The sequence below is a fragment of the Neomonachus schauinslandi genome, chromosome 3 (assembly GCF_002201575.2).
Source record: "Neomonachus schauinslandi chromosome 3, ASM220157v2, whole genome shotgun sequence".
Taxonomy (NCBI): Eukaryota; Metazoa; Chordata; class Mammalia; order Carnivora; family Phocidae; genus Neomonachus; species Neomonachus schauinslandi.
The window spans coordinates 31,797,838-31,822,851 of NC_058405.1; the positions used below are offsets into that span (position 1 = coordinate 31,797,838).

The following is a 25,014-nucleotide window of genomic DNA, read 5'->3' on the forward strand; positions in this document are numbered from 1 at the left end:
ATCAAGAAGTGGAAGACAACTAAAATATTTCATGTGCTTGGCAACTGAAAACTACCAGAAACTAGAAGGAATAAAATATGTTCAGAGCCCTACACATCAACACTGAGTGATATTTAGAGGCCATTTCTAAAATCAGGAAAGACAAAACTCAAATATACTAAGTATTCAATTCAAGAAGCTAGAAAAGGAGCTATAGAGTAAAATTTTTAAAAAATTATTTATTAAGGAAATAAATAAAAAGGGTAAGGGCAGAAGTCAGTCAGTAAAGAAAAAGAAATGAGAAAACAACTGACATTCCTAGAGAAAAAAATTAACTCTGCCAAGGTTGGCCAGGGAAAGCTTCACAGAGATGTTGGATATAAGTTATATTTAAACTCATTGCTGGGAGAAGCATATTTCAGAAAGAGGGGCTATCAAAGTTCTGACATCTTTGGAGAGAACTTTGCAGGTCAGAGAATCGTGAGAAATTCAGCATGATGGGAGCAGAGGATGGGAGATAGAAACAGAGGCCGGAAGGGTTCCAGGAGGCCAGAGTCTGAAGCCGTCTATATGCTATTTGCAGTGATTTAGAGTTTGTGCTTTCGGATACAAGCAACCGTTGAAATGTTTTAAGAGACACAATCACGTTTGTTAATAGGAAAACAATTGGCAGGAGTGCAAAAGATGGCCTGGAACAGAGGGAGAGAGTGAGCTGCAGGATAGGGTAAGAGAATGTTGCAGGAGCGAGCCGAGGGACCGAGCCAAGACCTGCCCAGTGTTGCTCAGCCGCTCTTCTCTTGCCGGTCTCTGATGGTAGATGGAGACCTTTAGGAGATCGCTGTTACCTGCTCATGTTATCTTTTTGCTTTGCACAATCAGAGAATGTACAAAGATAAATTGCAGAAGTGTTGGGCTCTGGGGAATGCCAGTTCACTTTAGAGCACCTATCTTATAGGTCATTTTGTGCAGAAAGAAGAAGTGGCGAAATTGCATGTGCTTTCATTTCACTGTGAGAGGGAAATCTGGCAGGGGAATTTAGTCTAGTGAATTTACTTAAATCGTTAGTTCCAGAAATGCAGTTACTGGTAAAGTGGTTTTGTGAAAAGCTTTAAAGGTGGAAGATAGGATGAGAGAACACCAGTTCTAGACAAAGCTTCTGTCGTCCGGGTTACTGGTCAGGAATGCCTCTCACTGTTTTCTTCTCTGCAGATGGACTGGACAGGAACGAACTGCTACCACTGTCCCCTCTTGCTCCAACCATGGAGGAGGAACCGCTGATTATATTCACGTCTGGCAAGGATGACTCAGAGAAGGCTGAAGAAAGAAGGAAATCAGAAGAACTGAGGAGTTTGTGGAGAAAAGCCATACACCAACAAATCTTGCTGCTTCGAATGGAGAAAGAAAACCAGAAACTTGAAGGTTAGCCATTCAAACAGGGCTAAGTGATATGATACTATAACAGAAGGGTTTAGGTTAAAACCACCCCCAGCCTTCCCCACCCATTCTCAGAATGTGAATACACTTTTATTAGGATTTTACTGGCTATAATCGCTTAGTTTTATTTTTGTGAGGTTGCTATGCCATGGGAATGTTCAGCTTAAAATATTCACATTTTTGTTTAATAGATAAAACGTCGGACACCTTTAGAGTATATTTGGGTAACAGAGGATGTAGATAATGTGGAGTCAGTGTCTTTGATATGACTGAAAGTTTAATATTATTGTGTATGACTTAGGAGAAAAACCCTTAAACATGAAAAAACACATTCTCTTCTTTTTGAAATTGATTCAACTTTTAGGATCATTGTATTTATAATAGAAGAAATGTGCCTATTTCAAATAAATTCTGTTTTGTACCCAGTTCAACTATCTAATTATCTGTTATCAAGTCAAAGTTCCTATTTTTTGTTGTTGGCTTTATACATTTTCTATTTAACAAATCACATTCAAATCTTTATATTTGGATAATTTACAATACCTACTGTGCCATTTCTCGTGCTTTACTGCTTAGTTCATGAATAACAAATGCTTTAGAATGTGTTCTCCAGACTTTGAAAGAGTGTTGTTTACCCCAGTTTGAAGCACACATAAGGGGACGTGCAGGCGGTACCCAAACTCAAAAAACATATTCATGTTATTATATTTGGCAGTTCACTTAACCTAAAAGGACCCTGTTTTTTACATTTGTAAAATGAAAGATTTAACTTAAGTGTGCCCTTTGACTTACAAGATTATTGGAAAATGTACAATCTAGGTTTTTCTCTGGCTTGCTTTTATTGTTGTCTTCCAAAAAGCTTTTTTAGTACAGGCATTCACATTTCTGTGTTCATCACCTGTCTTAAGGTTCCTCTTACTACACTTTGGTTTTTAAATTGAACAATATTTAGTTTGCAAGCCAACAGTGTATTTTCTTTATGGTTGTTTTCTTGGCAGGATGGAAAGTATATGAGGTTTTAAATAACCGTAGCAAATGAATCTTCTTTTCTTTAAAATTAAAACCCCAATTAATTGTTATTGATAAAGCTTTTAAAAGGTTGATGTGATAAATGGTATGCCCACTTGAGCTTTTATAGAGTTTGAGAGGAATTGCATTCATATTCAGGATAAGACAAGAGGTGACATTTAGCAGATATGATCAGAAACCGTTATTAGTTCTGTATTTCTTAAGTAACAAAGACAAAAAATAGTTGAGCTGTTTAAAATTCTAGTCAGTGGATAATCATTTATTGATAGTTCTTTGTTTTTTTGCCTAGTTAACCAGGTGAGGACAGATGTTGACTGCTCTTACCCAGCATTTTATCCTCAGGGCCCGAAGCTGGCACATAGGTCTTGATTATTATTTTAAATGAATAATGATCTAGAGAAGGTTGCAGGGGGGAAAAAAGGAAATGTGTTTTGTCCACTGTAAAAAAAAAAATCATTAGTAAACTTACATATAGGGTTATATTAATTATTCGCTTTAATGAACCCACTTCTTGAAAAAAAATTATTTGATTATCATAGAGAAATATAAAGCAAATATGAGAAGCAAAGCTAAACTCTGCTAGAAAGCCATCTAGTGGTATCCAGGAGGAGTATTTTGTAATGAAATTTACTTTTGATTATGTCTGGATTTTTAAGTAGAAACTTTTAGCCTTACTTGAATAGCAGTATTATAAGATATTTAAGTTCTTTCAAAATGGTTTCAAACACACTAAGTAAAGGGAAATACTCATTCTGCTGTTGTTTTTGTGCTGTCGAGGACTTTGGATGCATGACAAAGATTTGTGTTGCAGAAGGTAAGGGGTTGAGCACTGTGAACTTGAATGAATACACATTGATCTGAGAGACTCTTGGTCAGTGTGATCCTAAGGAAAGAGAAGAAAAAATAGCTAAATGTTTTTCCTTCGTTTTCCCTTTTGGAATCAGTTATTGAAGATAAAGAACACATCAAGATAGTAGTTGCTTTCCAAGGCATTTTTTTTTTTTAAAGATTTTTATTTATTTGAGAGAGAGAGAGAGAGAATGAGAGAGAGAGCATGAGAGAGGGGAGGGTCAGAGGGAGAAGCAGACTCCCCGCAGAGCAGAAAGCCCGATGTGGGGCTCCAGGATCATTACCTGAGCTGAAGGCAGTCGCTTAACCAACTGAGCCACCCAGGCGCCCCTACGAGGCCTTTTTTAAATGAGCTCTGGGCTTATGTTTTGGGCCATCAAATGAGAGAGAATTCTGTACTATTTTAAAAAATGGAAGTAGTGTTAATTTCAGTGAAATGAAGTTTCCTCTTTAAGGTTATTAAATATGAACACAGAGACACATGGCTTAGCGTTTTTAAAGGCAGTATTAGTAACTCTGGAAATAGTTATAAAAATTTATCGGGTTTCATGGTCAAATATTTCTCTAATTAAGGTTAGCAGGAGGCATTGTTTTCTCCTATATGTCATATATAAAATATTAATGGTGTTGAACATTATGCAAGTTGTTACTTCTGAGGCTACCACATTTGTCAAAAAAAATTGCAATGTAGAGCCTAGCAAACATGGTTTGTTTTTTATGCTTAGCGGAGTTCCCATCTGTAAGATACAGAAGTGAAACATCCTTAGGAAGTTATTCCTGATAACTTTTTTACATGAAATGACTCAAAATTTGGGAACCGTTCGTGTATCCTCCATTTTTTTTTTAAGTTTACTTTTTGATCAGATGTTAGCGGTTGATTCCTAAAAGTCTTTTGGTATGATTTTACAAATACAACAAAATGTTAAAAATACTGTGTTTTCAGAATACATGGGTTTTACATAAATTGTTTTGTTTTTCTTAGCAAGCAGAGATGAACTCCAGTCCAGAAAAGTTAAACTGGACTATGAAGAAATTGGTGTATGTCAGAAGGAGGTCTTAATAACCTGGGATAAGAAGTTGTTGAACTGCAGAGCTAAAATCAGATGTGATATGGAAGATATTCATATTTCTCTTAAAGAAGGTATTCTGGATCTTTTTTTTTTTTTTTTTGAGTATAGTTGATGCACAATGTTACATTAGTTTCAGGTGGATCATCGTAGTCATCTTTTTTTTTTAAGATTTTATTTATTTGAGAGAGAGAGACACAGTGAGAGAGGGAACACAGCAGGAGGAGAGGGAGAGGGAGAAGCAGGCTTCCCGCTGAGCAGGGAGCCCGATCGAGCCTGGCTCGATCCCAGGACCCCGGGACCATGACCTGAGCCGAAGGCAGACGCTTAACGACTGAGCCACCCAGGCGCCCCTCACTTTATTATTTTTTCTCATGATTCTTTCCCTTTAATTGTGCTTATCATAATTTGTAATTTTGTGTTTATGTATATATTTGTTTAATGTTTTTCTTACCCCACCACTGCATACCTAGCACCTAAAAAGCATCTTGCATGAATTATTTACTGAATGAATACATGGATGAATAAATGAATGAGACTAATTCCTGAGAATGGATTTATTCATCTTCTGGGGATGAAGTATCCTTAGTACCATTTTCTGTACTTTGTTAGATGTTCAACAAATACTTATTTAGCTTAAGTGAATTGCCTTCTTGCAAAATTGTTATTAGATGGATAATAAAACAGCCCACTTGTGTTATTAGAGATTCACTTAATGGGCTAATAATGAAAGTTACCCAAAAATTGACATTTTACATGTGATCATTCATTTGTCCAACACATGTTTAGGTAGCCAAGTATATTTTTGGTTTTCATCAGACAGAGATGAACATTTGCTCACTATTCTCAAGGAGCTCACCAGCAAAGTGGGGAAAATAGGCAAACATGCAGTGTAGAGCTAATCCAACATGGTGATGTTAGAGTATGTGTCAAATAGTATGTGAAAAGGAAGTGATTACTCCTAGAGATGTGAGAAAGAGCTTCAGCAGAAGAATGGCATTCAGGCTCAGCCATAAAAGATGAATAGAAAAACACTGTGCAATCAAGTGGGGGAACTTGGAAGTCCATAAGGCAACAGTAGGAACAAGAAACTGGAGGTGAGAAAATAACCATATGCTTCTTTTACTTAGTGTATGGTGCAGAATGGGAGGTAATGGAACTGAAGAAGGTAGGTTGGAGGTATATTGTGGAGGGCCTTATAAATCATGTCAGTGAGCCTGAGTTATACCTTTTGGACAATAATACTTTTGGTTTATGCAAACATTGTACTGAAGTTCAAAAAGATCAGTGTCATTAAACCTTCCTTAATCAGCTGGGAGCTCAAAGACCTATTCCCCATCCAGTTTACCTGAACTGAAAATACTTTGTGAGGTAGGATATCTGAGCTATACAGAATTGAATTCTCTCCCTCCCAGTGCTTACTTCATTTTCTTTGGCATAAAAAACAAAGATGTTTTGGGGGGAGGGCACCTGGGTGACTCAGTTGGTTTAGTGTCCAAATCTTGGTTTCAACGCAGGCCATGACCTCGGGGTCATGAGATCAAGCCCCGCGTCTGCTCCCTGCTCAGCATGGAGTTTGCTTGGGATTCTTTCTCCCTCTCCTTCTGCCCCTCCTGCCCCTGTGCTCGCTCTCTCTCAAATAAATAAAAGAAAAACAAAACAAAGTTTTGGTATACTTTGAAATGCTTGTGATACCCTTTGGTTCTCAAGCATAATGGAGTTAATGTTTCATTATCTTTATGCTGGATGATGTCTTGTCAGAGGATATTTTGGAGTACTCCAGTTAAGCCTTCATGTTGTACTGACCATTCTTATTACTTCATTCTTTTATGACCATATAAAAATGCTATTTAATTCTCTTTTACAAAGTTACTTGTTGATGTGAAATATTTAGAAATTATAAGTACTGACATTTGTTACTTGCTTCAAACCAAATGAAAGATGGGAATAGGTAGTGATACATTTCATGATTTCAGAATTTGGCCTCTGAAGCCACACTCGGGGAGTTCTAATTCTAAACTTCTATTTACTAACTGTGCAAACTTGGGCAAGTTGCTTAGCTTCTTTCTGCCTCAGCTTGGCCATCTGGAAAGTGGGGATAATAGTAATTGCCTATCTCATTGGGTGGTTTTCTGAGCATGGGTACAATGCTGAGTAGCAAGGCACCCTCGGTGAATGGTTATATTAGGTGCCCAATCAGTGTTGGCTGATGTTGTTAACATTGCCTTTATTATTATTTGAGGGTTTTCTTTCATAAGACATCAGCAGTTACAGGATTAAACTTGTCAAAATATGCTTCTGTCAGTACATCATACTGTGTGACCAGAGGGTGGCATGCAGGACATTACAGCTGCCTGTTTTAAGCATTACAAAGTTCCTCAGCTGCGTTTTAGCAACTTCATTCCAGAGTTCTAGACCTTGCTTTTTTTTTTTATCTTTGCAGGTGTTCCCAAAACTCGACGAGGAGAAATTTGGCAGTTCCTAGCTTTACAGTATCGTCTAAGGCACAGGTTGCCCAATAAACAACAACCTCCTGACATATCCTATAAAGAACTTTTAAAGCAGCTCACTGCTCAACAGCATGCTATTCTTGTGGATTTGGGTATGTTTGCTGTATTGATTATTGTACAAAAGTAAACAGTAGGTCCCTTTTTTGAGTTTTTTGGGGGGGGTTTGCTTAGGTTTTTTGTTTTTTTGTGGTTGTGTATTGTTTTGTTTTGTTTTGGTGTTGCTAAAGAAGATCTGTTGAATTATGCAGAGCTGCCGACTTTGCCCTTTCTTGAGGACAAGTTGGCTTTATATCTGTTTGAAGATACCATAAGTGCCTGAACACAGAATGAAGTTTTCATCCCCAAACTTGCCCCACCAAAAGGGTGTTATATTTAAATCATTGTAAAGGTCATATTATCAGATACTCCCAGTTTCTGTATTTTGAAGAACTGACTTTTGTTTGAGATAGACATTTATCTTCTCAATCAACACTGGTTTTAAAATAGAATAGGTTAAGAGGGGCACCAAAAAATTTAAGCAAGCCTTTGACTATCACTTTAAAAAGCAATACAATAAGTAGTTATGTTGTGGAATCATGAATACATCCCTATAGGATGAAAGAAAAATGAGCCGTCCTAATATTATGTGAATGGGTACTTGTGACTGGGGGAGAATTTCCAGTGACAGCATCATAAAGCTGTCTTTTTAAATGCTAAATTTCAAATAACTAATGGAAAGTAAAAATGGTGTGCTTTTAAAAATTACATTGTCTCTAGTTTTTCTCTAACTTAGGATATTATAATATATATTTTATTATTTAAAAACACCTAATTGATTGGATTAAATATTGTACATTGGCATTTGACTATTTCATCTGTATCCCTAGAAGTTGATGTATTTAAAGTGGCCAAATATGTTACTTGAGCCCATTTGGGAAAATAAGGGATTACCTTATATTTGGGGTCATCTTTTATTAGGGCATATAAAAATCACTGGCCAAAACCTAGTTTGAATCTCTGTTCCCTTTGGATGATAAACAACTTTTGTTGGGAAAGGACCCAACTCAGTTAATATTTTTTGAGTCAATATTTTTTGAAAAGGGGAATTTTACAGAGAAACTAAAGACTTCAGTTCTTGTCTGATTCTACCACTAAACTGTGGTTTTAGGCAAATTACTCTGCTTCTGAGTCTCAATCCTCTCGTTTAAATGGGCAGTCCCTCTGGATGCCCGTAGATCTCTGTCTCTGTGACTAGAAGTTGATGACCAGACTAGAAATTGGGAATGTTCATTTAGGGCTAATCAAGATGTCCTAATAAAGAGAAGGCAATGAGGAGATCAGGTTATCAGGGAAGGCTGGTCAGGAAAAAAAAAATGGAGCTAGAATTAATGTCTTAGAGAGAGAGTACATTTGTAGTTTTCTTTAGCAAAAATTTTAATGAAGTAAAATGATAATTTAAAAAATCGTTGATTTAACTCTTCTTGTAGCCATCTGTGTCTCCTCAGTGTGTTCTTATTTTCTCCTATCTTCCCCTTGCTCTGCAGAATTAATCTTATCAGTTCCTGGGGAAAAAAATAAAAGCAAACCAAGATCACTTTTAAGCATATGTGGTGGAAAACATTTAAAGATCTGGCATTCTTACAAGTTCTCACTGACATGAGCAGTCATTTCGCAAGCAAGCTGATAGCCCCTTCGTTTGTGTGGCCTAAGGAAAGCCCCGAGCCAGTGTGTACACAGCTTGGGTGATGAAGATGGCTTTGTCTCAGTATTTAGTACCAGCTCGTCAGTGATCCAGGACTGATTTTGTTGGCTTGCTGGGCTGTTTCTATGGTCATTTTATGCTCAGAGGTGAATTTTAGAGGGGAATTTATTTGAAGTCAGCTTACCCCTTGCTTTGCTCCTCCTTTTTCAATATATTGAAAAAAGAAAAGAGGTCTACATGGCTCATGGAGGTGGTTTAAGAGAACAAAGGGTATTTGAAAAAAGGAGTATTTCCTGAAAGATAGACTGAATATAAAACGAAACAACTTCAGAAAGTCCCTCCAGTGTCATATTACAGGGAAAACAGGACTAAATCTGCTTATGGACTGCTAGGATTTCCTTTTAAATAATATGAGACCTTTTATAAGATTCTGATTTCAGTCAGAGAGTGGTCTTTTTTCTTTCTTTCTTTCTTTTTTTCTTTTAGAGAGAGAGAGAGCGCAAGTGGGGGCAGGGGTGGGTGTGGTGCAGAGGGAGAGAGAGAGAGAATCTTAAGCAGGTGCCACACTCAGCGCAGAGCCTGTCGTGATGCAGGGCTTGATCTCACGACCCTGAGTTCATGACCCGAGCTGAAATCAAGAGCCGGACGCTTAACCAACTGAGCCACCCAGACGCCCCGAGGGTGGTCTTTATGTGAAGTTAAGGAGGGCACGTTCTGCATGGAGCACTGGGTATTATACACAAACAATGAATCATGGAACACTGCATCAAAAACTAATGATGTAATGTATGGTGATTAACATAACATAATAATAATAAAAAAAGAATTTGCCTTGATTTATAGCCAGAATAGATTTTATATTCTATTTTTATGGGATCTCACCTGGACACGTCTTTGATCTGTTTGTGAATTTGTTGTTGTTATTTTCTAGAAAGAAGTGCTTGTTAGCATTAAATGTTTGCTTCCCTTTCATATGTGTAGAGGTGGAGGGTGGTCAGGCAGGTAGGATTGAGGGCTTGCTAGAGAGAGAGAGACTCTTAGATGGGTATTCCAAGCAACTCTGATTGGTTCAGAAAAGAAGGTTTGTTTCTTCCCGGAAATCACTGCATTGGAATTTCACTTTTGTCTCCCAAGCATCAGGATATCTGAACAATATTTCCTTTCTCTTCTTCTGCAGGAAGGACATTTCCTACTCACCCTTATTTTTCAGCACAGCTTGGGGCAGGGCAGCTCTCACTCTTTAACCTCTTGAAAGCCTACTCACTGCTGGACAAAGAAGTGGGTTACTGTCAGGGGATCAGCTTTGTGGCTGGAGTCCTGCTTCTGCACATGAGCGAAGAGCAAGCCTTTGAGATGCTGAAATTCCTCATGTATGACCAGGGCTTCCGCAAGCAGTACAGACCTGACATGATGTCGCTGCAGGTGAGGCACACGGGAAGCTGTTAGGGGCAGTCGTGGCAGTAGCCCTCTTCTCCCTCACAGTAAGACTGAACGAAGTTTGGACCCGTTGTCTTGGAATTCGTATAAATGTACAGGCGTGTTTTGAGTTCATGGTTTTAGTGTGGGATTTGCTCTTTGGCTAAACCTGTAAGTGTACGACAGTGTGTATGCAGAAAAACCCTTCCATGAAGTTCCTTAAGTGAATAAATAAGGAATTCTAGAAAGGTAGTGGGTGGATACTCAAGTCTCTCTCCCCTAAGTCTGCAAGTGGACGGAGAAAGAATCAAGTCCTCTTAATTCACTTTTCCTCAACCTGTCAATTGAAAAGAATCATAAATCTTTTTTTTTTAAATCTAAAAATATAATGTGGTTTTGTTTTGTTTTGTTTTTTACTGTGAATACATCAGTGGCAGGTAGCTGTTTCATGGTTCTTCTTGAACTTACCATGTCTCCCTTCCTTTATCTTAATGTCAGATAGGACCTTCTGGAGGAAAAGGTGTCCAAAGTCAGTGGTACTTTTCAGTCTGCTTTTCTTAGCATGCACTGAAGAAATACCGTTAAGATGTTGTAGTCATTTTAAGTGGGGTATTCGCTGCCGCTGTGATTTTCAACCTATTTCAGACTCCCTGTATACACATTTGTCCCTTCTAGTTTAAAGTCCACTTTTCTTAATGTATTGGTTTCTAACAAGCTGTTTAAATTTTATCTATAGATATGATATCACAAACAGCCACTACCTGTCAATTTAAAACTTTTAGTAGTGAAAATATAAAGACTTTTAAGAGAGGAATGTCAGAGTTCACCTCCTTTGAAATGGGGTAGGCAAGATGCCCAGTTAGTCATAATATTATGCTGTAGATAACAAGTAAAATATTTTAAAAATGCTTTTCAAATATACTCTTTTCTGGTTCCCAAGGATCAGTTTTTACATTTAATATTTTAGGTACCAATCTGTAGACAAAAAAGGACTGGGTTTTCACCTTGTGAATATTACAGTAAGTGGTATTTTCTTGAGAAGATCAGTGGTGAAGAAGTGGTCCATTTTTCTTAAGATGAAAGTTTTGCTAGGGAGATAGGTAGGGCTTTCCTCTCAGCTTTGGGTTTTCAGGTGTGAGTTCGTATGAAGGGTCTTCCCTTGTAAGGAATCAAGTAGCTCTGATTTCCAGAAATAAGTTTGATATCTAATATTAAAAATTTTAAAGAATGGAAAGTACCTGTGAGTCATGTTTGATTTAGGTCCATAAATAGAAAGATAGATGCAATTATCACTTTAAAAATGCAGTGATTTTTCTTTTTTTCTTAAGATTTTATTTATTTGAGAGAGAGAGAAAGAGAGCACAGAGGAGAGTGAGAGGGAGAAGCAGGCTCCCCACCGAGCAGGGAGACTGACACAGGGCTCCATCCCAGGACCCTGAGATCATGACCTGAGCTGAAGGCAGATGCTTAACCGACTGAGCCACCCAGGTGCCCCAAAATGCAGTGATTTTTCAATTTAAAAATTCATCAATTTGATATCATAGAAATTCATGTAAATTGGATAAATACATTTATATGGCTTGCATCTACTAAGAAATATTTTATATCTATAATAATGACAATGAAGTTGTTTTTCTCTTTGGCAGTATTTGTAGAGGCTGCAAGATTGGGGACCTTATTCTAGGAGGATAGAGCTTTTTGCTCTAGAAAGTGAGGTGCAACACTTTCCCACTTTCAGGAGCAGAGAGTGTTTTTTGTCCAATCAGTATGACTTTCAGAAGTGGAAGCAGCAGTGGGCTTGGATCACTTGATGGGATTTCTGATCACCTGCGTGGTGTGAGCTTGAGCACTGCTGGGTCTTGGCCTCAGTTCCCTTATGTGTGACATGAGGGAGTTGAGGTCTCTTTTAACTTTGTCCCCTCATGTTTTGTGGCTGCTGTATTTTGTGTTGAGTGTAAAAGCACTGTGTCCTTTATCTGAAGTCTTTGCTGTCCCTTCCCCCCCCGTCTTCTCTACCCTTCTCATCTCTCTCCCCATTTCCCTGCTCTGGCTCTGCCTCTTCCATCAAAAGATCTGCCATGTTATCTATACTGTAGAACTGGAGAATTACTGATTCTTAGCAGATGGCATTTTATCATTAAAGTTTCCTTTGAAGGAAGACTGAATTGTGTTTTCATTTGCCTTTTTCAAAAGAGATTTAATGTAAATCTACCCTGATGGAAGAAATGTTCTAAACCCCTAGTTTAGAATGTAAAAAAAGGAAAAGCTTCTTTAAAAAAAATAAAGTATACCTTCTGGGTCACAGTCCTCACTGAACAAGAATAGAATGCTTTTGACAGTATGTTTCTCCTTATTCTGCTTATTAGACTTCTTTGATTTTTGTGCTACCAAAATGCTAATTCCTCTGTTGATGGGGCCCAGTATGTCTAGTTTCTAAATTGTAAATGGCCTAAGGGAAATACATGATTTTTCCAACATGACTGATTGAGATAATAATCACATTCTTTTAAACCTTTATGTCTGACGGAACCTAAGCTTCTTGTTTTATAGCTATGGCTTCCGGTGGCTCTTTCTTTCCTTTTACAGTGTGTGTGGAACTTAATTTCCACAGATATGTGTTACAGATAAAGATCAAACAAATAATTTGCTGTGTTTATACATAGTACTTTGATTTTTAGTTTTGTGCTCTGGAAACAACAGTTGAATTCACAATATAATTGGTTATTTTCATGCATTTTGTAAAGCTAACTATTTAAGGGTGATATTTTGATGATATCTTCTAGGGAAAGAAGTTGTGCTAGATTTAATAAAATATTGTGTACATTTCACACCAAAATGTCAAACTGATAGAACTGACCAAGGAACCACTACTCAGTATGTTACTGTGTGGATAAAAATTTAAAATAAGGCACAATTCACAAATTTGTTTATTATTCACAGCCATATGCTGCCTTAATAATGTTTATTTTTTGAAATACCAATAATCAAGCAGTAGCCACATGAAATAATTTCTTCTTTTAATACTAGAGACAGTCAGACTGTAATTTTTGCTTTAATCTCCTTTGGCATAAAAAAATATGCTGCTGGAATACCTTGGATATTGGAAATCATATCTCAAGCATCTGGCTCCATAACATTCTAAGCCAGGCAGTGTCCTAGCAGCCCCGGTTGCCTGGTGGGGTCTAAGCCAGAGCGCCATCATAAATCAGATGCGGGGCCCAGCAAATAGAGACAAACTTTGGTGGAAAAATGAAGGCAGGGCAAATTGGAGGAGGAGACGAACCATGAGAGACTATGGACTCTGAGAAACAAACTGAGGGTTCTAGCGGGGAGGGGGGTTGGGGATGGGTTAGCCTGGTGATGGGTATTAAGGAGGGCAAACATTGCATGGAACACTGGGTGTTATACGCAAACAATGAATCACGGAACACTACATCAAAAACTAATGATGCAGTGTATGGTGATTAACATAACAACAACAAAAAAAAGTAAAAAAATAAAATAAAATAAATTAGCGAAATGAACTAAATGTGGTAGATCCTTTTGAATGGAGGCTTTTCTGCAATTGGTCTGAAATTATAATGGACGTTCCATGAGAGTCCTAGGCCAGGACAATTCTGATTAAATTCCAAAAGCAATGCCTTCCTACATGAGGGAAGATGACCATTTCCATGTATATATGTGATACCAAAACACACTAATGATAGAGAAACTTGCTCAGTCATCTTAGATGGACTCTTGTTGACTTGCCTTCTGACCTCAGTTAAGTAAACTTGGACTTTAATATCAACTTTTACATAATAAAAATAAAATAATACTACTTTCATGTATTGAATATATATGAATTTGTTATTAAATATTAGGGTAATAAAATTAAAGTTAGTGTATTTTATGCACAGATAAATGCATAATATTTTCTTTTTCTTCTCCAAATTAACTTTAGATTCAGATGTACCAGCTGTCCAGGCTCCTTCATGACTATCACAGAGATCTCTACAATCATCTTGAAGAAAATGAAATCAGCCCCAGTCTTTATGCTGCCCCCTGGTTCCTCACATTGTTTGCCTCTCAATTTCCACTAGGATTTGTAGCCAGAGTTTTTGGTAAGAGATGCCTATGATCAAATGGAACATTGTTATTTATTCCAAGGAATATTCTTCTCACCATGTGGTGCCCCAATTATTTTATCGTGTGTTACACAGAATAGCAAATTGCCAATGGAATTTAATAAATGTGCCTGGCTCTATTCTGAGAGTAATTTAAAACCATATTGGTCTTAAATGAAATTGAAAATTAAAAGGGAAAGAAGAATTGGGCCTTGTATTTGAGTAGCTGTGATGGAGCTCTTATTTTCATTTTCACCCCCAAATCAGAAGACACTTTTTTAAAAATCCCAACTAAGGACTTACTATGTATAATTTTCCAGATTTTTATACACATCCTTCTTAGCTCCGTTTTTGTTTTTGTTTTTCTTTCCCCATTGTCTCCTTTAACACTAATTCAAAACAGAGAGAAACATGTTCTCTGGTTGGGTCAATGGAAGTACCTATATCAATGTGATTCCTAATGACTTTTTTTTTTTTAATCTGACTTTTGTTAATAGAATAACTGAAATTCCTGTTTTATTGCTTAAGTGACTCTCCTTCCATGCCAATGAAGTGGTGGCATCAATCTCTAAGACTGGGTGCCTCAGGGAAAAAGCACTAAACACAGGCAGTAAGGCCTGGGGCAAGATACTGAGTTCCCGTCTTGCTTCATCACAGTGTTAGGCACCAGGAATAGACTATGATGTGGCTTATGCACCCTTTGGGGGTCCTTAAATCTATTCACAAGTCTTTAGTTAGGTTTATCTAAGTCCACTATTTAAAAAACAAAATTTTTTTAAAAAACAACTCTTTACTAGAGGTTTGTTCTTAAAGAGGTTTAGGACCTCTGTGACCTCAGAAAGGGCTCCCACAGTTTTTACATCCTGCTTATCTGGTATCCATGGTGAAAGTAGTCAATATTTGTAACCATGCCTTTGCTAAATTGGAGCTTTTTGTCAAATTGTGAGTACTGGCCTGATTGTAGGTCATTACCAGCATTAGAAAAAAAAATGAGCTAGAATGGAATATAATGAAAATATTAGAGTATAACAAATAGTAAGGAAAAATGTTTCGAGAAGCTTCAATTTTGAAGATATGTGTGTAATATGTATACATATACGAGATAACAATGTATGGTGTCTTTCTTATTGGGGACTGTGGTTTAAAAAGTTAAACACTGAATTAGTGTAATATAATCTGTAGACAAAGTGCAGCAAAAGAGCAAAATCAAGATGTTCACCAAATTTCTCTTCTTTATTAAAATACTGGATTGCTTCTTTTCAGTTAAGTTTTTGGGTGGAGTTTGGGTTCCTAGTCTTGGGTCTTTTAAAATCCTTTCATTCATAATATATATTATATATATATAATATATATTTACTCTCAGGATATATATTTTTTTCTTAGAATAATTTATCAAATCAAAATGATAAAGCGATGTTTGAAAGCATCTCTCTTTGACTTATGCTTGGGAGCATGATATTAGAATTCAAGAAACAAACCTCCACAATTCTATTTTTTGCAATGAAAATATGTCTGATGCCATCAGCTCTGCAGTAGCTTCTCAGTCCTTTTCTTTGAATTTAGTAAAGGGAAAGATGCATGAGCAGAAGTTCACAGTTTCCTATTTTTTAAAGACTCTCTGTTGTTTATTACTGTTTCTAAAGTGGCAAAGATTGAAACTTTCATATAGAAATATTTGGTACTTTCAAAACTATTGCCTGTTTGTACTTGTTAGGAAGTAGAGTTCAGAGTCAGGGTAGCTTTTCTATTTTTCTGTTTTACTTCTGATTTAGGTTATATATTGATTTTGATTTTTCTTTAAAAATTTTTTTTTTAAATTTCTTGCTCTGATAAAGGTTTAATTGCATATTAACTGGTTCATTTATTTTTTATTATGGTAATGAGAGTTTAAATAGTACTAATTGCTTATGTTGATTTGTTTTTGTATTCCCCTTGTGAAGAAAAATCAAAGTATCAGTTGAATAAGCATCTTTAGGTTTACCTAGTCTCCATTAAATTTGCCACTAAAAATTATAAATACACAGACAAACAGCTATATAATTAATCTTTTTTTCTTTTTACCTTGGCCTTATCTGAGATTCCTAAATAAGTAAGAAAAATACTTAAACTTCTGTTTGTTTCAGTCATATTATTTTTTTTTAAATGTAGATGACCTCAACCATATTCTTTTGCAGACTATTCCATCGTTCCACTGCAGTAATTAAAAACAACAACCACAAGAAACACAAAAAGCCATTAGCACAAAGAGTACACTTTTTACAATGGTGGATGCATAATTTTGATCATGAAATTGTATCTCTTCTTTTAGATATTATTTTTCTTCAGGGAACTGAAGTTATATTTAAGGTTGCACTCAGTCTGCTGAGCAGCCAGGAGACACTTATAATGGAATGTGAAAACTTTGAAAGTATTGTCGAATTTCTTAAAACCACACTACCTGATATGAATACATCTGAAATGGAAAAAATTATTACCCAGGTATGATTAAAATGATAATAATAAGATATAAAATCATTCAGCAGTTTCTCCACTAATTATATATTAAATGCATTAGCATAAAGACTTAGTTTTGTTTGATAGAGTTTTTTTATTTGATCAGATATATTTTATTTGGAAATGAGATTATCGTGGAATTTCTACATTGTGACATTGTCTGTGTGGCTCTGCACAGGAAAAGTGCCTCAGTGCTACGTAAGGAGTGTTTGGTGAATCTTTCCATTTAGACCAACGGTAATACTGAAGGCAGAGCTGACAGAGTTAGGAAGACCTAATAAATAAAAAAAAATGAGACCCACTTACCTTTGCGATACTAAGTCTGTCTTAAAATATATAAGGAGGACACATGGCAAGAACCTAGGCTTTGGAATTAGACAGTATTGGGTTTGCATCATGTTCTAACTCTTTTATTAGTTGGTGGGCTTGTACACATCTCCCTAATCTTCTGAACTCTAGTGTTCTTACCTTCCAAATAGGACAATACTGATTCGGAGGTTTTGTGAGGCTAAAGTGTAGGAAACAGTCTGTTGTCAATGATTCAAACAAAGGTGCCATTTTATAGAGGTTGGGGCAGGGTTAAGAGAACCAAATGTGGATATCCAAGTGCCCAAGAACTAGTAACAGAGGGAAGGATCTAATAGTGTTACCAGGCCCAGTGAGTACCAGAACTATGCAGGAGGGGATTTTGGAGGTTTTTGTGCTCTTGGTGAGCCAGGCAAGGAAGGAGCAAGGAAGAAAGACCAACCTCTTTCTCCTTCTCGTTCTGATCTCCTGCTGGCTGCTCTTCTGGACCATACCCAACCAGAGCCAGCAAGAAAGGAGGTGTGAAAGGGGGATGCAGGTCACAAGAGTCTGTCTCCCGGGTCCAGCAGAACAGATGAAGGCAGAGAATGGATCTGGGAAACAAGTGGAGAATAATCAATACATCACATATCTAGTCCCTGGCTCTTCATAGGGACTGGGTTAAGTGGTAGTTATATATTGATGTTACTCAGATGACATGAACAAACTTAAGATTCGTAGATGACTGCTTTTAGGAGTATTGATAAAATTTACCACTTTCCTAGAGGCACTTGGGATAGCAGATAACAGAGTTTAGAGCAAGAGAAAGGGAATTTGACATAGTGTTCTGGTGCCTTGCTGCCTATTAGCTGTGTGACTTTGGGCAAGTTTCAAGCTCTCTGAGTCTCAGCGTCCTCCCTTACTAAATGAGCATAACAATGACGATCCTGTTACTTTTTCATATTGTTTTTAGGAGCAAATTTAACCAATTAGGTTGAAGAATTTTATACACTGTAATTCACACTATAACATGAACTCTTATTCTATGACATATAAAAGTTTCTTTTTATGGAATCTAAGTCACAAGCAGATTATTCTGTAAATATCTTTGAACAATTTTGTTAAAATGCTATGTAAGCTGAAAAATATAGCTTTTATTTACATATGTACTCGTTTATTAATTCTTCAGAAATATCTTTTTGGACTGGCAAGCAGTCAGAGATTGTGCTTTTAGAGAAGCGATAATCTGATTTGAAGTCAGATCACCTCTCTTCTAAAATTAAGGAGGGAATCACCTGGCTTTAGAGATCTTTGCTAGGATGAATGGATAGAATTTATAGGCAGGTAGATTTGGACTTGACATAAGAGAGATTTTTCTAACAATTAGAGTTGATTTAAAATGGAATGAACTGTTGCTATTAATAGAGACCTTGATGAGCTTTACTTAAAATATGATCACTGTGAAAAATGCCAATAATGCAGAAAAGCACAAAGGAAAAAATAAAAGTAAAAAAAGAAAGAAAAGAAAACCTACTAAACACATCTCTCTTTGCTTAAATATAAAGTGAAATCATACTATACATGCTATTATGTAACTTGATTTTTCTTGACAGTTTATAGTTGTGCCTTTATTCACCTTAGTTCATTAAAAATGTACTTGGTCTAGAGATCTTAGTGACCACCCACTAATGTGGGATAGAAGTCACCCGTCTCTGCATGGTACTTGTTTTTTTAAAAAGCAGAATTTCTTCTAGGAATCTTACTGATCACACAGTAGTTACAAGAATGTCAGATAGAATGATGTCTACAATCTAAACAAGACAGGCTGATTAAGAATTTACGTAATGTAAAAATACACATATTAAAAGTTAGCCATGTGGACAGATGCATGCAGCGGGAAGAGCAGTTGGAAGGTCGGGGGTCAAGTGCCCATATGCAGTACTATTGCTTCCTCCCCCCTTCCCCCCCCATTAATAAGTAATTCCCACTAACAGGTACAGGTATAGCACACACATCTAAATACACAAAGGTAAATTGTGACCTGCTAAGTACAGTCTAAAGTGGTCTGTGATCTTTCTGTGCTACTCCCACAAAAATAGTAAATAGTGAACCCCATGCAGGTAGTAGGAAGCATTGGTTATTCTAGTTGAACTTGGAAAATGTTTAACTTCTGATATTAATATCTGTGAAGAGTGTTAGGTCTCCTTTTGCTGTTGTTTTCTTCACAACTGACATGCACTTGGGAGTGGAGGAACTTTGATGGTTGACCTACAATGACAACTAAAATATTCTTAAAAATGTGGTAACTTTTTTTTTTTGATGTAGTGTTCCATGATTCATTGTTTGCATATAACACCCAGTGCTCCATTTAATACGTGCCCTCTATAATACCCATCACCAGGCTAACCTATCCCCCCCACCCCCCTCCCCTCTAGAACCCTCAGTTTGTTTCTCAGAGTCCATAGTCTCTCATGGTTTGTCTCCCCCTCCAATTTCCCCCTTCATTTTTCCCTTCCTACTATCTTTTTTTTTTTTTTTTTAACATATAATGTATTATTTGTTTCAGAGGTGGTAACTTTTTAATAAGAGTCACACACTTAACATAAAACATGGATCATCTACAGCTTTAGGCCAAATGGTAGAGGGAGTGCATCTGAATTTTAATGCTTTAGTTTCCATGTTCTGTAGTTTCTAGCACTGTCCTAAGGAATGAAATGGATAGAACAGCTTGTTTCTTTACCAAAGCAGACAGCAGTTTGACTTCTTAGAGAATATACAAACCAGGAAAAATGTAGTATGTTCTTTCTCTGGGCCCTTTGAGAAACTAGACCAAAATTTTAAATTATTCAAGGTTCTTATTGAGCAGTGGTGCTTTTCTGTTATTGTCTAGAGAAGCAAACAAGAACTTGCCAGCACAGCGAGGGCACAGGCTCCCGGTACACATACACGAGGAACGGGAACCTTGGCAGCAGTTCAGGGTTTTCCTACTGCCATTTTCCCTGCTTTTTTCCAATGATTATAGCAAATGGGGGCGGGGGGCTATGCTTGACAACTTAGGCTTAAAGACCCTCTTACAGAGATTTCCCCAGTTGAATAGAAGCCCTTCTACAAAAAGTTGGCTGGTTCAGTGAACCTAGTAAAGAATGTCTTTCTGAATGCTTAAATTGCAGGTTCCTAGTAGGGAAAGAGCATTAAAATAATGTGAAGGTCTATTTTATTGACAACTTAGAATGCAAAGTATTTTATCTTTAAACTTCTAAATTTGAAAACAAAACAGCCTAGGTTAAATAATATAGTTTTCCAAAGCTGAATGTGCTCATTTGGAGCTCAGTTTTTCTGCTTGCAGTACAAAACAACTTCCTAAAACTCCTAGGCAGGAACACTACTGCTTTGATGATCTGAGATTGGATGAACTGATCAATCTCAGTTGGTAATATCCCCTATTTTTTTTCCCCTTGGTAAGGGTTTAAAAAAAACTCAAGAACAGATGCATTTTTCTAGTCTTACACAGACAATTTCATTCCAAATGTCTCCTGAGAAGCATAGACCATATACAGGAATCCGTGTTCATCTTTCTCACTTTCATACACTTCAGAAATCAGTGTGGACACACTCACCATGCTGTGTCCATTCACTAACAGGAAGAAGGCTTGATTAGCGTGCAATCTGATTTTTTATTAAAAAATATATGGAGTACTGGACATTTTTCCATGCCAATACATATAGACCCATTTTATCATTTTTAATGGTTGGGTCACAGGTCACAGTCCATTACGTCCATGGTTTCCCACTAGGTAGGGAAAAAGTGATGCTCGAGAGGGATGATCATCTTCTCTAGACAATTCATTTAAATTCTAAGATTGGAGTACCTCTTATAGTAGTAGGATAAATAAGTCAGGCTTGTTGTGGTTTCTTTTCTCCCTATAGTGTTAGTGTAGACACTGATGCTTAAATGGCAGCTACTTCCCTTGCAAGCTGAGACCAAGGAGGCATTACCTGCCCACTAACTTCTAAGCAAATGGTCTTCCTGCTTGGTGGCAATTTGGGAGAGCAGAAGCAGCCCTGATTAAACCCTCCAGCTCTGTACTGTGCTCAGGGTAGGCAGTTACGAAGATTCTCTGCGTGGTACAACATGGTACTCCTGAGAGGCCCATGTGGATTAGCAAGTGCGTGAAAATATTTAGTATAAGTCCTGTCTTCCCTATTGACAAATTATTATCAGTGGCTTTGGTTTCTTTATTATAGAAATACCCTATGCAATTTCACTTGCTAATCAGCAAAGATTATCTCTAACATAGGTAAGAATTACTCAGTAACTAATGTTATTTATCTGGTATGCTACATTTTTAGAGAGTTACCAGATGATGTATATTGTGGTTGCAAAATACCCTTGAGCATTAACTTATTCTAGTGTCTTGGCCTCACTATGAGAATGTTTCAGTTGTGTAGAAGTAATCTGTTTGTCCATATATAGACAGTCATACCTGTTATTCTTCCTTTTGATGTGCCATACTCTTCCTCATTAGTATTTGGAAATCTATATGAAGCACACCAGATACATAGACTGTATTTTGGTATACATACTAAAGGCCAGACTAACCCAAGGTATTTTCATGGCAGGTTTTTGAGATGGATATATCTAAACAGTTACATGCCTATGAGGTGGAATATCACGTGCTGCAGGATGAACTTCAGGAATCATCATATGCTTGTGAGGATAGTGAACCTATGGAGAAGCTGGAGAGGGCCAATAGCCAACTGAAAAGACAAAACATGGACCTCCTAGAAAAGTTACAGGTAAAAAGATAAAGATTTGCTCAAAACACTTGACTGCACAGAACTATACCAGGAATTACAGAGATGTGACGTGGACTGAACCGCTGCCGACAGGGGGTCTGTGTATCAGACTGTGTGCAAGTGTTCTGGGGGCTGCTACAAATGCACAAATCAACCTAAATATCACTAGGGAGAGAAAATGTACACTCACAAAATATTCAATGGCAATTCAAAACAGAACCTGGTTAAATACCTATAGGATGTTACACATATTTGGCTAAGTTCAAGGGCGGAGGGGCTGACTATGGGAAAATGGGAAAGCTCTGGAGGACCTGGGGCTTGAGCTGGACTCTGAAGGACTAGTGGGAGAAATGAGTGGGGGGTTGGTATAAATAAGGAAGATGGGGCAGAGCAGCAGAGGAAGCTGGGGGTCAGTTTAAGATTTACGTTGGGGAAAGGTGGGATAAATGTGTGGAGGCAGAACTATGGATGACTTTCAGTGCTAAGTAGAAGAGCATGGCTTTAATCCTGTTGAGAGGGAAACCTCTCAGAGCTTTTAAGCTGTACTTTAGAAAGATCAATCTGGAAACCTTGATGAGTACACATTCGCATGGGGAGAAAAGGTATGGAGACTAGCTAGAAATCACTTGAAGAAATCTGGGGACAGTGAGAATTGTCTAGAGTAAAACGCGCTGAAATGGAAAAAAAGGAGGCATTTTTGAGAGAATTGAATGAAAACATGTAACACATAGTCCCTTCCATCAAGGAGTTTACAGTTACTTGGGAATATAAAATACTATGTATTTATTTATAAATGCACATTTACAAATGCAATAAGCAAATTAGTATAAACTAATATTCTGCATCTGCAACTTGTATGATGTGAGCTGTGTATCCAAGCCCCGAGGGGCAGGGCTTAAGAGTGATCACTGGAGGGGAGGTTAGGAAGGGAACCTTCTGGGAGGTGGGGGAGATGAGCTCTGAATTGGAGCTGAAGTGCCTAATGGCTCCTTGGTTTCTGTCTACCCCCCACTTCCCAACATGACACCTGTTTCTAAGCTAGAGAATACTAAAACTCTGCTTCTATGTGGTGAGTCCCCTGACAAGAATGGCTAGGACAGAAAGGCTTAGAAACGAGGGGTCTCCAGAGTAATTGCTCCCCAAGGACAGGAACTCTGACTTCCTTCACTTCATTTTACATTAGCTCCTGCCCACAGAAAATTGTACGTCTATTCAAACAAAGAGCCAACACTATTTTCAAAAAGAAAAACTGGGGTATTGTCCCTTATTATTTGATGCTTCAATGGTGATTAATTGAGCCCTTTTCTATTAGGGAAAGTGGGTTTGCACCTGCTGTATATTATAATAACTTTTATTAATAGTTACAAACTTTTTCATTGACAGTTAAATGTCATCATCACGTCTTGGTTCCCAGGTTATGTGGGAACCCCTGACACCCACTGAAACTGATAGGATCCCAAGTATGTGTTTAGAAAACCCTGTATTTCTAGTCAGGGGGTGGAAAGCCTCTTTCAGCACCTCCGGGCAACGTCAGAAATCTCCTGTTTCTCCTTCAGCCAGATTCCACTCACTCCAGGGGAATACAGTGAGGCCCCCACCACTGTGGGATGCTGATTTAATCTTGCATTTTTGTTGTATTCAGTGTATTCAGTGACATGAGGTGGATTTTGTCAGTACTGCAGTTACGTTTTGAGAAACCCATGTCACAGAGGGTTTCAAAGTATCTGCCTCACAAACTATTCTATTAAGTAATGCGATATGATTGGTTACTAGATCTAAGGTCTAGCTGAGGTTCTGATGAGAAACCAGACTCTGCAGATTTTTGATTTGGAGGAATTTGCATTTGTTTTTCTTTCCCCCAAACAGACAGCTCATGCTAAAATCCAGACCTTGGAATCCAATCTGGAAAACCTTCTGACCAGAGAGACCAAAATGAAGTCTTTAATCCGGACTCTGGAACAAGAGAAAATGGCTTATCAAAAGACAGTGGATCAGATCCGGAAGCTGCTGCCAGCCGATGCGCTCGCCAGTTGCGAATCATTGCTAAGAGACCTCACCTGCAACCCTAACAACAAAGCCAAGACAGGAAACAAGCCATAACTGAAGAACTGCCACATCAGCAGAACGTGCTCTTAGAATGGTGAAGAAGGGAAGCGTCTGCGTGCTGCCGGCCCAACGCTGGACACCGGAGCTGACAGAACCGCTGCAGTCTGGTGCTGAGCCCTAGTCCTTGAGGGTGGACCTCGCTCTCATTATTAGAGTACGCCAATCCTAAGCCATTGTACATATGTAGACTGGTTTTATGTTGTTGACTATGTACATAGACATAAAATGGACGTAAAGAGTTCACGCTTTCAGATCAAAGGAGTAGATGTATATTTAGAATAATTTTTTAAATCCAAACTTCATGAAATCCACACCAAAGGGAAGTTAAAATGAAATTCCCCTTGGACATAGGTGAAATCATTTTGTCTTTGTAGTGAAACAAAGCTAGAGCATCTTTGTATATTGAAATATACTTGAAAAAAATGAATGTATTTTTTTCTCCAAAGAACAGCATGTTTCACTCAATGGTGGAGAGGTAGAAACATTTATGTAACTTTATGTATATCTGTCTTAAAATCTACTGACATTATGTATATCTGAGGAAAATGACAAATTGCCAGTCATGCGCCTATGGGTTTTTCAGGAAGGTGGGGGCCTTCCTCCCCCGCCTGCTTTGTGCCAACTAGCATGTTGTGTCTACATGCATTTTGAGTCAGGTTAGGCATGACTTTGGACATGCATAAGAAAGCAAGACATCGTAGTGGAGTCTACCCACCCAGCTCAGGGTGAAATAGAATGTTGCTAATTTCCCAGCAAATTAGACCAGCATTGTTACTCAAACTAAAAATATCAGGCCTCCACAATTTCATTTAGGACCTAAATTGTCTAGATCAACTTTCTATTTTTAATTTAAATTACTCCTTACAGTCATGAATGGACTCCCTTTTACTTGGTGCCATAGTTGGTGACAAGGACTTGTCATTTTCCCACTCACAGGAGCTCCTAATTTAGTTCTCTCTACCTTAAATGAAAGATAGGGAAATTATGATTGGTTTTCTAAAGATAATATGCTGTGTTGAGATACTTTTTTTTTTTTTTGCCAACTGATCGAATCTAATAAGCTCTCAATCATCTTTCCCTTGTATGTGAAAGTTTGTGAGAACTGTGAAATGTTTACGAATAAACTGTTGAAATCCATTGGCGAGAAGTGGAAAGTGGCACCAAGCTCTTCTAAGACCTACTTCTGTGTTTGAACTCCCAGCTTCCTCAGACTACAGCTTATCAGAGGACATGCATGCATGCTGGGTATGTGGAAGAAAAGT

At 37.7% G+C, this 25,014-nt stretch overlaps 1 protein-coding gene across 5 annotated transcripts in view; it reads left to right on the forward strand.

Annotated features, from left to right (window-relative positions):
- TBC1D4 (TBC1 domain family member 4) overlaps nucleotides 1–24,545 on the forward strand; it is a 176,572-nt gene extending 152,027 nt beyond the window's left edge. For 3 of the 5 annotated variants that reach the window (XM_044913541.1, XM_044913542.1, XM_044913545.1), the window contains 8 exons: nucleotides 1,189–1,398; nucleotides 4,274–4,432; nucleotides 6,802–6,960; nucleotides 9,727–9,971; nucleotides 13,909–14,068; nucleotides 16,380–16,549; nucleotides 21,470–21,646; nucleotides 23,513–24,545. In XM_044913541.1, the coding sequence (XP_044769476.1) occupies nucleotides 1,189–1,398; nucleotides 4,274–4,432; nucleotides 6,802–6,960; nucleotides 9,727–9,971; nucleotides 13,909–14,068; nucleotides 16,380–16,549; nucleotides 21,470–21,646; nucleotides 23,513–23,746 (1,514 nt within the window). In that variant the 3' untranslated portion in view covers nucleotides 23,747–24,545. Of the gene's footprint in view, nucleotides 1–1,188; nucleotides 1,399–2,081; nucleotides 2,085–2,841; nucleotides 2,845–4,273; nucleotides 4,433–6,801; nucleotides 6,961–9,726; nucleotides 9,972–13,908; nucleotides 14,069–16,379; nucleotides 16,550–21,469; nucleotides 21,647–23,512 lie in introns of all 5 variants that reach the window. The other 2 variants (XM_044913543.1, XM_044913544.1) reach the window with 2 other exon arrangements.
- Nucleotides 24,546–25,014: the final 469 nt, after the last annotated feature.